This window comes from Falco cherrug, chromosome 15 (genome assembly GCF_023634085.1).
Source record: "Falco cherrug isolate bFalChe1 chromosome 15, bFalChe1.pri, whole genome shotgun sequence".
NCBI lineage: Eukaryota > Metazoa > Chordata > Aves > Falconiformes > Falconidae > Falco > Falco cherrug.
Window position 1 is genome coordinate 20,807,917 of NC_073711.1, and position 13,493 is coordinate 20,821,409.

Sequence of the window (13,493 nt, forward strand, 5' to 3'; positions counted from 1 at the left end):
CTTAGCTCTCTTAAATTCATAATATAATGCCACTGCTATGCAGAATACTAGAAAAAGGAATTAAATACCTAATACGTGTAATTAAATGCCTGAGATGGAAAACAGTCTGTAGTTTTACCTTTCTCCTTTTGTATTTTTTTTAGGCTGGTCCCAGTTTCTTGATCAATGAGTTCTCCTTCCCTGCTGTTGGTCAGCATAGCTAAAAAAAATCAAGAGTGCAGAGCAATGTAACACGATCAGTAAAAAAATGTCCGAAGAGAGGAAAACATTACATTATATTTCCTCTTTGTCAATATTTTGGTATTTTAACATTTATTCATACTATATAGGTTCTAAAGCAATTGACTATTTTTATTGTCCATCATCAACCATTTCACTGTCCCAATTCAACACTCAGAGCCAAGTAAAATATGCAGCACAAGCAAATTTGCGCAAGTTGATTAAAAAAGATACCAAGATAGAACCCAAATTACTACTGAGATGAACGTGATTTCTTATGAAATGTTCAAATTAACTAATTAGAAAAGTACTTCCCAGACATCATTTTGGGGAAAAATACATTTAAGGATTTAAGTATTAGTAATTATCTATAAAGCAGAAAGCTTAATAAAAAATACAAATTGACAAAGAGTAACCCAAATTCATACATGACAGCAAAAAAACAATACACTGTAGTGCTGAAACAAATCCTTTACTTAACACCTGCAAAATCAGTGTTAAGTTTATTACGCCTGTTTTTCAGGATTTCTGGATTTCATTTTTCAGGATGCCCATTTTCTTTGTTCTTATTTGATTAAAACATTTCCTTGTCTGCAATTAACCAATTACATAATTTAAAGTTATTCCAGTGAAGACACTTGTTAAAGGTTCATTACTATATTATAGGGGAAGTTTTGGTTGGTTTTTTTTTAAATCGCAAAATTAAAATATAAATATATATGGATACAAAGTATATGTATGTATCTCTACAACAGCAAGCATCAGACTTCAACATAGAGAAATGTTTGGTTCAACATGAATAAAACCTAGCCTTCTTTAAAAAACTTTCAGCACCATTTCTAGTGCCCAGAGGCTTGCAGTGTGTGATACTTATTAGATCGCTTATATTACAAGCTTATATTATATAGCTTACAGCTATTACTAATAGAGCAAGCGACAGTACTTTCAGAAGCTTCAGTGAGAACACAAGTCCCTTTTTCACCGTTGTGATAGCAAGTTACATTTCTTGCCCTGTGTATTTCTAGCCCTATTTTACATATGAAAAAGCTGAGGGGAATCTACTTTCTAGGCTCTGCCCTGTCTGTGCATATGTTTATGCAATGTGGTTCAGGGTCTGCGGACTAGTTTGTGTAAAGCCTGCTGTGCTGTGTGGTGCCACAATGCTGCTGCACGGACCAGAGTCAAAACTGCAAAATCCCAGCGAGCAGCTGAGCAGTTATTTGGTGGGAGTGAAGTCTACACTGACTAACACGGACTGCATTGGTTCCATAATTTAAATCTAGCTCAGTAATGCCTGCCTGGGCTTCAGTCACTGCGAAGACAACAGTGTTGACATACACCGATGTGAAAAGATGTTAATTGACTTGCCCTAGATCCCTCTTGGAAGCACCAAGAATAGGATCTGAACTTCCTCTAGACAGAATTAGCATTTTAAACACAAGATCGATAATGTACAGGCTGTGAAAGCTGTGGTGAAGAGACAAAAAAATCTCAAAGCCCTCAGCCTCGTGGTGATGAGGCAATGTGTGGGCATGAGGAGGTTTTTGGAATGGAGAAGCCATCATATAACCTGTGACTTTCCTGACATACATACAAAGAAAAAGGTATCTGGCATTTTTCAATTCCAGGTGCCTTCAGAGGCACCTTCTTACTCCAGCATCCAAGACAAGCTGGTTGTACCAGAGAAGGGGTGGTACCTTCTGTGCGTGGGTGGATGCTGGCACAGAATGAATCTGAAGGGCTGGGCTCTGCATAGTGATGAACCTAATAAAACCAACGACAGTGATGAACTTTCTGGGTATTTTTAGCAAGTGAGTGCTTTCCTGAGTTTCCCAGCAAAGAAATATTTGCCTCAACAAACTTCTAGAATTCTAAAGGTCAGTAACTGTGAGGAGGTGTCAGGCTGCAGAGCACTAACCAATTCTGTCTGGTGTGTTGTCCAACTGGGATGGTGAGCTGGACACGCTGCTGCTCTGATGGGAGGAAGCATGGCTCCCGGGCCGCTGACTGTCTTCTAGGGACGGAGCTGGAGAAGGGCTGTCTTGAATCCTTTCCTTGAAACAGAAAAAAAACAAGGTCTGTGCAATTTGATTCACAAACTTCACTGAAGTTCAAGGAAAACATGAGGTTGGCTAAAGCAGCGTTAACAAATGGCCTTTCTGAGACACACAGACTGTGGAAGAGCAGTATAATCCCCTACACCCAGAGTACAGCCTTCTGCACGCAATGTACTGGGGCACAGCTTTTCATCCCTTGTGTCTTGACATAGCATTGGCCACCTTTTTTTTTTTTTTTTAATAACTTTTTCATTTCTAATTTTTTCACACACAGGAACGTAAAGAAAGTTCATCCCTGTTCTTTCCACAAACTACTTTTAATCTACAGACAGTAAAGTTGACATACATGTATCACATTTCAGAGCTGTTCCAATTTGGACTGAACTGTCACTAAATGCAGTCAGATTTGTAAACTCGGTAGAATGTGCACCTGCATAAATTACATCAATATCTTCTCAGGGTACTGCCCAGACAAATTTTAAAAGCTGTGGCACTGGTACAAACTTTGCTTTTGCATGAAAAGCACCACTGGCTAACTAAAGGAAGAATGGTTGCAAATTCTTATGTGTACAGCTGCACATGAAACTTCGATATTAGCCTTTAATTTAAATATACATAGCATTTTAGGTAAGGAGAAGAAAAAGAGTAAGAAATTATAAAAAATTAGCAAATTGGAATTCTGCAGTTCTCTGTATGCATAATCGCAGATTGCCTGAAGATGACATGGAATTCTTGTTAGTAAAAATCTTTAGCAACACGTTAGACAAGCACGATGTAAGAAGTAATTCAACCTGTCTTGAGGAAGGCAAGAGATTATATGACCACCTGACATCCCCTCCAACCCAGTCCTTCCACATACATAATTTTTCTGAATTAATTAAAAATCCCAGTACCCTTCATTCTCATTCCCAGGACCAAGAAAAAATGAGACTCTTGTAAGGGACAGATCATGGCCTCAGATACTCTAGATATTCTTATCTTAAAGTCCCTTTTATATTTTAAATCCTGTTACAAGTCCTTGACGGTGTAGTTCCAAGGGAGAGACACTAATGAGGAGATGCTTGAATTTACAGAATTCCAGAAACTGCATCTTTGGAGTTACCCTTATCTCTAGCAATCATCTGTTCCCCTGGAAACTCAGAACTGAAATATTACTTTCTTTTCTTAAAAAGGGAGATCCTTGTGCCCCCACCTCATTAAAAAAAACACAATTACGGTGTAATCCGAGGAAGCTGTCTCCAAGGAACTTTGCATTTTTTCTGCCTTTCTAATGTATTCTCAAAGATTTTTCATTAAAAGCATCCAATCTGGCCACTTCATGGCAATTTACCATGCGCTTTTGAAAATAAACTCAATAGCATCCAAACTTTTTATGCAGCTTTTGCTAGACAGTATCCTAAATCAATAATACAACTTTAGGAAGAGAATGGTATATTCTAATAGTTTTTCCATTATAAATAGCTAGCACAATAGCTTCTGCTCATAAACTATTGAGGCAATTCATTAATAACACTGGCAGCAAGATCGACATTTTAAGAATATTCTGTTACCCATTAAAACCATCTCTCTAAACCACACTCGTCTTCATATTTACAGATGCATTTGAGATTGATGCAAAGGGAATGTGAGATAGGATCCTCCTAATAGCAAGGGGCAGCTTTTGCCTATTCCAATCACACCAGCTGAAAATGTAGCACTGAATGTGTTGTTAACAGGATAGTTATTGTACATTAAATAACAACTGAGCCTCAAAATCATGTAACAGATGTGTATCTATTACATAGCTGCTAATCCTCAATGGGTCTGTTTTGACTGATTATCTGTTATTTAATGAACATACAATAATGAATAAATCTTAAAGGAAGACTTCTAACTGCAGTATTTTTTAATGCTAATTAAAAATGTTTCTGAAGTTTTACTAGATACAAAATTATTCTGTTGAGTCACAAGTTCCTAAAATTTTGAAAGCTGAATGGTTTTAAACAAACAAGTTTTCAAATTCTGGGGGAAAACAGTCAAAGTCACTGATCTTAAAAATCTCCTGTTTTCCTCTCGGCCTCCAGAAGAGCGGTTTTATAGGTTGCTGAGATGAGTGGGAAAGTAAAAGAATCAAGACTTACTCTCTGGAGGGGCTGCTTATCAAGTTGCTCTTAAAAGTCACATTCTTACCCCAAAAAGTATTCTCCTAAATAAATGATGAATCACATACATGCAATCCTAAGCTCTTAAATACTATATATCTTTTACCTTTGTGTAAATAATAGCTTCCAAATAGGTTACTGCTAACAGGCTACAACTCTGACTGTAGTTTTATTTTCCTGGATATCAATTTTAACAGTCCTCTTTGGCACTATTTCCTCTCTTTTTACCACAAAGAGTACTCAATTTACAATTAAGATATCACTTTGAAATGATTAGTTTTACAGAAGAGTACATAGTTTAAGTAAATTTCATTGTCTATTGCAACCATGAAAATGAATAGCCAAGGAGAGGACATGCCAACTGTTCTGCAAAAAAACCCCTATGAACAAATATGACTATGAATTAACACTTAGATATCACACAAACAACCATATATGTCATCTTAAATGGGAGTTATTTGAGTAATTCAAAAGCTGATGATTTGGAAAAGCAAAGTATTCGAGCTCCTTCTGGTAACTGCATTCCCCATTGTCTCTTGCTATAAAACAATCTCTGCTTCAAGTAATTTGCCTTCAAACTCAGGGTCTTGGCTTGAAATCTTCAGGCAGAAATAAAAGTGTCAAATAATAATGTCACTCTTAATCACACAGTGAATCACTTTCTAAGAGAATCAGTTGATTATGTCATCTAACATGTTACCAGTTACAAAAATTTACATGTACTGGGAAGATACAGTTTTCCCTACAAGCTGACATTTTCTCTGTATGATACATACAACAAATGAGGATAGAGTACCATCATGTAAGACTGCATATGGATTGAGAAATTGTCTATTTCTAAATGTTTGTGTGGAAATGTGATGCTGAATTTCCCCTACTATAATAACTAACACTATGATCAGACTCTTTTTTTTGCAAGTAAACAGATCCATTTTTCAGTCCTGTAATCAGTATGCATCTATTTAGCTACTTAACAGCAATGTGCTCTGGTTCATTAGGTAGCTACTGTTGTGTCTCAGCCTAGTTAAAATTTCACAGCAAGTTAATCTTTTTCATTACAAATGAGAACACAAGTGATAATGTCCTCACCATTTTCCAAACACAGGGTTAACATTATTTGTAACAAACCAATGAGGGCATTTAAATAGGAAAATCGCAAGTCTAAATCCTTAACATTTTTTTACACATTGATGACTTCATTTTATTTGTCATCTATGTATTTACAACCTTGTTACTTTTCATATAATTCATTTTTTTGCCTTTTGAAAACAGCTCGGTTCCCACCAGCACACTGCTGTGCAGCCTGGTTCTACAGTGGGTATACTCACAGTAAGAGAGAAGCATTTCTAAATGAAGTCATGTTTTCTCCATTTGTACTTCTTCTTATTTGTAAATTTGCAAGATTCATATTCCAGGTTATGATGTAATGAATTATATATTTTAAAATTACAGATTGGGAGAATTTTATGAAAAATGAAAACATTCCTCAAGATCTCACCTATTTATCCAACTATAGTACCTACTTTATCTTACCTTTTCTCTTTCCTTTACAGAGCTGTAACATAAATTCTCAAAAAAGACTTTTGCAGTATTTAATCCTTTTGAAGGGCAATATATTTGTCTTACTAAAGATTGGTGTCTTGCTGTGGCTCAGAAAATGTAGCTACAAAGCTTGACATTGTTAATTTTAGTTGTGATTTACGTTAACGGCACTGAAGTCATCAACTCACCCAATTTCCAGATACATCCTTGATTTCACCTCAGTATCCTTTTTCTATTCCCTGTGAGGCAGTATTCCACACAAATAATATGAAACACTACGTAACAGTTGTATCCACACTACTTTTATCTGAAATATATATGAACAGCTTACCTATTTTTGACATAATCATTTTGACTTTAATTCCTAACCTCTGATTTTTTTATAGTATTGATCTTCATTTTGTGTCAAGACTTTAGAGAAATGATGTTGCTGGATTTCCCTTTATTTTTTCTTATTCCTAGTTCCAATGTAGCTGTAATTACTCTTCCAAATGTTAATCTATTAATGAGTTCCTAGAGGATTTAATGGCATTTCACTGCTGACAAGCAGGTTTTGGAAGTTTTTCTGAGTCCCGGATATTTTATTCAGACATTTATCTTCATATTTCATATTTAACTGAGGTGCTACTTCTGTACTCTACAGGGCTCTACAGCGGCGGAAGAGCTGGAATTCACCAGACCTCGCTAATGAAATGGAAAGGAAGGAAAAATGGGGATTCTGCTGTCTTTGAGTTTTCAACCATTGTAAGAAAGATTCAGAGTTGAGGACCATGTTGGAAAAACAGAGTTCCACAGGCTCCGGCAGAATAAATTCTCCAACATTAATTTGCACACTAGTTCCCCACTAGAATGATTATTGTGCCAGAACTCGATCTCCCAGTATAGTGATATCCCAATAGTGATTGCCAAATCACTATTCTCAAAATGGACTACACATTAAAAAAAGAAATATCTAGAAAGCTGAGTCTCATTTCTCTGGAGGGGTCTGTGAAGCCAGGAGCAGTCAGCCAGCAGACTGGCTGCAGACGTCCTCACCTGCTAGCCAAAACTACCACAGCTTCGTGCCTGTGATATCACTGCTCATATCTCCCTGGGTGAATTCCATCATCAATAAAAGAGAAGAATAAGAAAAGTTAACACAATTTCAGTTAGGAAAGAACTGAATTGCTAACTCTTTTTTTTTTTTTGGTTAATAAGACGACACACATATCTTTCCAATTGACCTTAGTTGATACTATTTGAATTCTAATAACAACAACATTTTTAATAGTGTTCTAAAATTTACAGTCCTTAACTAATGCATTATTGAGAAAAACAATATGTAATTGCTATTTAGGCTTTTCAAAGAAAAAGAATCATTCTGACACAGCAAGCATGAGCTGCGTTACACCTGAAATGATGTCAGACAGTGGCCAACAAGAAATATGATGGTTAGAGTTACCATTCTGAGCAAGAGGACAGTGGTAAGGTTTATATTTTGAATCAGCTCAGTCTGGAAACGGGCACACACAAAAAGCATGGGTGACTTGTTGGTCTTCTGACCTACCTATAGTATCTCCAATTCCTGTAAGAACTGGAGATGAGGAAGGTAAACAGCTGGTCTAAAAACTAAGATAGGATCTGTATGTCTGAAAGCCAGCTGGATCCCATTCATCTTTTGCAGTGTATCGGGAAGTCATTCACTTAAAATACGTACTTTGCCATTTAAAAAGCATTTTTTATCACTGTGCATATATAGTTATTTCAGTTGTAGTCAACTGGCAGTTATCTTCCCACCAAATTTAAGAAATCATAAAACCTCTTCTACGTTTACTGATTTTTAATACCAGATGTTCACTTGGTAATTCCATTACCTTGTGACTACTTCCTATCAATTCATTAATTGCCAGCTGCTCAGCCAAACAGAAAAGCGCAGCTCATCAGATGGTATTGGTAAACAGCCAAACAAGAGCTTCCTTCTTTACCATTTCTTAAATTAGCAGTCACTGTGAAAACTATGGCAACCTTCACTTGTATATTAAGATTTTACCTTTACATTTCACTTTGAATCTGAAAGCATCATATTGACTAAAATTGGAAAGAATTTTGCAGTGAAAACTTTCTACTTGCACTGCTCCTATGAATTGTTTCACCCAGTGCTGCTACTGAATGAAAGAAAGGCACTCTCAGGACTAATGATGATAATGATGTATCTAATCTATGTTATAGCTATATTAGTTATTAAATACAAATGCAAATGACTAAGCCAATATTAAAAAGACCTGAGCCAGAACTAAAAGCTAGTATGTGCTTGGCCTAACAATATTTCCTTGCAAGCTCTGCAAAAGAGATGATTCCTACCATATTTTTTTCTACTTGCAAGTTTAAAATAAGTATTCATCACTTATTCTTTAGCCTAGCAACTAGGTGTCTTGGTGTTAAGAAGTAACTCATTCTTGGCATTGCAGGGAGAGGGATATGCCTCCCTTAAAAGGAGGAGAAATGAGAAGGATATTTCATACAATTTGTAGGGACCTGAACACCTCCCAACACAGTAGTTTCCTTGTATCAGTGAATAAAAAGATACAAACCTGCACACTCACTCCTTGTTTGCTACAGACAGAGCCAGAAAAATTAGCCCTCTAAGAAGCAAATTTACTACTATGTCTCACATGTCACTCCCCTAACATAATCTGGTACCCATTTCAGCAAGAAGCTGCCAGCAATGAACATGCTATGGAACAGGACAGAATGAATCTAATAAGGAGAAAAATAACAAATTTTATGGAAGTTTTATTTTATAAATGTTGTAATACACTGAAAGCAATTCAGAATGAACTGAATGCACAGAGAGATATGAAGTTAAATATGTTATAAATTCTGTAATGAGAAATATTTTTATATTGAATTGTTTCAGAGTATTCTGAGATCTCCACATTTTCCTGGCTGTCAGGTAAATATTATGAATGTGAGTTGTACAGCACACAGAAAATAGCACCTCTCAGCAATAATTACACAGCCCATCTGTATTCTCTTTAGGGAATTTAAAATCATGTCATATACATCCTTTACAAACGCTTTAACAATTTCACAAAATCAGGAGAAGAACAGAACACAAACAAAAGGAGACTCAAAAATCTCTACTGCATGTCTAGATCACACTGTATAAATAGTGCTTTGTTCTGTTTATCAGTAGACCAAAATACTCAGATGGAAATTGTGTAGGGTTGATGTGAAGTACAAGATTTCAGTTTCCCTACCAAAACACAACATTGAATTTCACCTAAAATGTCTTTTTTGGGGGGGTATGTGTGTGTGTGCGCACGCGCGCACGCTGGGGGGAGGACAGGGTGGGGGTTGATTTGTTTCTGAAGTACATTGGGGTGAAATTCTGAAAGAAATGTGATTTCAAATAAAAAATAAAAATGCTTTCTTTTGATGTTTTTTTAACAAAGCATTTCAATTACATTTAAACTTTTTTTTATCTGCGTCTTCTAGCTGCATTCAACAAATGCACCATTTATTCCTAGTTGGGACCAGGATAACAGCAGAAAGGGTAAGAGAAAAGTACGAATACAGCAAGTGTAAGGGAATGATGACAAAAGAAAAATGGACAGCAGGAAACCAATTTGCAGAAATACTCCTACTCAGGAGAAGCACATCTCTCAGCGGCTCAGAAGAGGCTGTTAAGAGAGCCAGAAGGAAAGGGAGAGAGAACGAGGAGGAGGAGAGATGGGAGGAGGAAGGGTGAGACATGAGCAAGAGGAGCAAGGGAAGTGCAAAATATGTGGGGTGAATAGAACAAGAACCAAGGAAAACCTGGGAGAAAAGAGTAGAAGAGCCTCTCAAATCTCTGGGACAAATTTCTGCCTCTTCACTCTCAGTACTCTTTTGATATCTAACACAAACAGGAGCAGCTTAAGGCCCCTTTTCCGGATTTGGTTCCCCCAGTTTCAAGCCCACCCTAACCACTGTATCTCCCACTAACCTGTTTCAAAGGTCATCTGGGAAAGTGGCCTTTCAGTGAATACACACAGATTTACATAGTCACAGCTCCAGAAACTTGCCTCTTGCCAGCCGTCCTTATACGTCCTTATCCCAAACCTCTCCCTGTGCCCTCCCTGCTTTTTGGCTGAAGTTGTGTAAGCTAAAATATCTTTTTATTCATACAAGCCCCTTCAGCTTAACCTGTATAAACTGAGACTTTAGGCTTCATGACACTACCGTAACGCTCCTGGGGCCTTTACTGTACGTAGCTTGAGGATCCACAGCTTGAGACCTCATTCCACTATGGATAGAGAGTGGTTATATGGGCACGGTCTGATTCCGAGGCTCAAAAGTACTGTCAGTGAATGGAAGAGCTGTTCCCATTTTTCCTGTGACACCTCTTCATGTATTTGCCATCCATGTTATGTGCTGTCACATCTCAACTCCTTTGGACCCAACTGAATTTAAAAGATCTGTTAAGATTTAGGTGTGTTTTCAGCATTCTCCTAAATCTGTGTTCTCAGCATACATCTTAGCAGCCCCTTTATGATAAACTGTATAATATGTTGTCAATGCATATTAACAGTTATAGTCATTTGTTACATAATTAGTCGTTCATTACAGGTCCACCGTAAACCAAAAATCTTAACGTTACGTAGTTACTGCTCTCTGGAGTTGGGTTGTTCTATGAACCTCAGTGAAAAATCCTTTCTCTTTTGTACAGAGAGCCCATCCAAACATCACCTCTGAAGACCTGAAAATACCGTTGCTGAGTAGCCCTTTCTGAGTTTCAGGAACAAAACTGCTGGATGACTGTAAGCTACTACACTTATTCACTACTGTTGCTAGCCTAAACCATGGCTCAAGTGTACTTCAGGCTAAGTTTGACCCCAGACTGGTCCTCAAGACCAGGCTGGCAAAGCATCCTACACCTAGGTCAGCAGCTGGGCTGCAGAGCTCATCCAGCTGAAGAATAGCTCTGGAAAAAAAGAACAAACGGGAAAGTAGATACAAGAAGAGAGAGGGTGGTGAAGTCAGTGCTCTGTCAAATTTTGGTTTTGCCATATAAGATCCTCAATTATACAGATTCTTCAGAACCATTTGAGCCAAGTTTGAAACGCAGCAAGCTCTTTCAGATGTGCAGTAAATCCCTGAAAGACTGGATTTATTACAGGGGTACTGTCAGAACCGTAGCTATAGTACTGCTAGCGGGTGCTGCTATAATCACATCAGATCATATTATAGACAGCTAAGAAGGTTTTGTGAGCCTGGCCATTGTGCCTGCCTAATTTATAGTGTTCCTGTCAGGAAGAAATCAAGTTTCATAGTTATGACATTTCTTTCTGGAGCACTAAATGTTAACTTTGCTGATCATGCATATCTTGGTAGAACAGCTTACTTCTAAATGGCAAACGTGATATAAAAAGCATAATGACTTCATTCAAAACCTTTATAAAGCAGCTGATTCTCACACCTATAGAAAACAGGCCAAGTGGTATTTTAGTCAGAGCACGGAAACAGATACGTACTCAATACGTTTGATTCGTTTCTCCCATTTTAAGCAGCGATGATGCTGGAATTGCAGCCTATCTAAAACTGCTCATTTTTTGTACTTATTAAATAATAAAAGCAATACTGCTGACAGATAACAACTGCAGCATTGCTTTTATTTTACATGTTTTTTTGTAGAAGGATTTCATCTTAATTCATCGTCATTCAGAGCTAGATGATTGTACATAAGGGAAGGAAAGGACAAAAAGGAGCCTCACTGTAATAAAATTCATCTACAGTTTCAGCACTCGGAACAAATGAGAGAAAGATGCAGCATCACTTGACAGGTGAGAGTAACACAGCAATGGATGCACACTTTACCTCTGTCACATTAGCTACTGGTGTATTTTCCTCTACATCACGTAGAGGAAGTAACTCCCACTAGAGTGCTGGTGAGACCTACTGTTGCTGTGGAGAGATTGTGTATACTCTAGTCCAGGTGTTGGGGAAAAAATAGCTGTAAATGAGTAACTAGCATCAGCAAGGGCCTGCTAAAGAGCATCCTTAAACCTAACTGCTTGCAAAAAGCGTAGTTTATATTATGAAGAGCTAGCATTGTTTACAAATACATATTTAATCTGCATTTTGACATACTGACAGCAATTAATATATAAACAAAGTTTACGCAGTCTACTTGCTGCTACAAATATTCCACTGCTGTATTTAAGTTACAGTTTTCTCAAGAGGTCTCTGAACAGTTAAAGAAAAGGTTATGAAGTGAAATGAATGTAACCTCAATTAATTTCTAACAATTCAGTGACTTGCATTAACTAATGGATAGTTGGACATCAGAGATCGCATGTTTCCCCCACCCAGTCAAAAACTGTGCTGACACACTAACTAATAAGGAGAAGTTTTCATAGATCTTAATCCTAAATAGTCTCTAACTGGGGAACGCCCACCCCCCGAATTTTATCAGCCTCCCAGAATCCAAGAACACAAAATATTAAAAAAAAAATATTCAAAGTATTAAGAACAACGTTTGGCCTAATTTGGAAGTGGACTGTCAGTGAAGAAGAAAAACAAACTGAGGCAATTTTGGAGATGCTCAGGGCCAGGACGAAGATCAGAAGGAAAACGAAGACCTCCAGAACCCCAGCAACAGAGACATGTAATATATTATGCTATTGTAACATGACCAAAGAGATTTGCTTTATTCCCTGAAAGTACATTGATATCAGTAAATAAAAGTATGAAACATAAACATGTGGATGTGAACTACTAGTTTCTTCCCCTGCTTGATGTAGAAACAGAAATTCCTGCAGTGGCAGGCTGTGACAATAGAAAGTACAAGGCAATCCTAACTAATCTGTTTGCACAGCTAGTCTGTAATATTGACAACAGCAACTTTCTCAATGATAAAGTTATGGTATTTTATAATTAAGATGTTTTACAATAAAAACATGAGAGATCAAGTTCATTAAATCAGTGCAAATTATTAGAACAAAGTAACTTAGAACTTTGGGATTCCAGAATGATGGGGATATGTGAATGTAAATGAGCATAAATATATAAAAAAAAGACATGTACTTTCCAGAACAGATAGCTCTACAGATTCATCTATTTAAAAATAAAGACAAATAGACTAAAATAACTACCTTTCAAAGCTGTCAAAATTTTGTTTTGTCAACAGAAATGTGCACGTGGGTGCAAACACACACAGAAGTTAGATTGATAAAACCTTTCCTTTTTGCCCAAGAGGACACACTGTGTTTTAGAGAATCCCATGGCACAAATCTTTCACATGTCCTTCTACTTTGAAAATTTCTTGTCTTGACATATTTTTTCAGCGTGTGGCAGGACTTCAGCTCTCAACACAGGCACAAAAATTTCTTAACAACCTGCTTGGACAGGCTATCAGAAAGAAGCCTTTCCAGAGCATAAACATGTTTTATCCAGCCGGAAGGAAATTTCGGTGTGGCCACTAAAGACTATACTCACTAAGCTACTTCTGATGATTTTCTCTGCTATTAACTTGTTCTGGAATTGCACTGCCCTGGAGTTGCTGTTGTGTTCC

At 37.2% G+C, this 13,493-nt stretch overlaps 1 protein-coding gene across 4 annotated transcripts in view; it reads right to left on the bottom strand.

Annotated features, from left to right (window-relative positions):
* Positions 1-13,493, bottom strand: part of DACH2 (dachshund family transcription factor 2) — a 310,897-nt gene that overhangs the window by 55,706 nt on the left and 241,698 nt on the right. For all 4 annotated transcript variants that reach the window (XM_055727704.1, XM_055727702.1, XM_055727701.1 and 1 more), the window contains exons 6-7: positions 2,138-2,273; positions 119-199 (exon numbers count right to left, since the gene is read on the bottom strand). In XM_055727704.1, the coding sequence (XP_055583679.1) occupies positions 119-199; positions 2,138-2,273 (217 nt within the window). The remainder of the gene's footprint in view (positions 1-118; positions 200-2,137; positions 2,274-13,493) is intronic.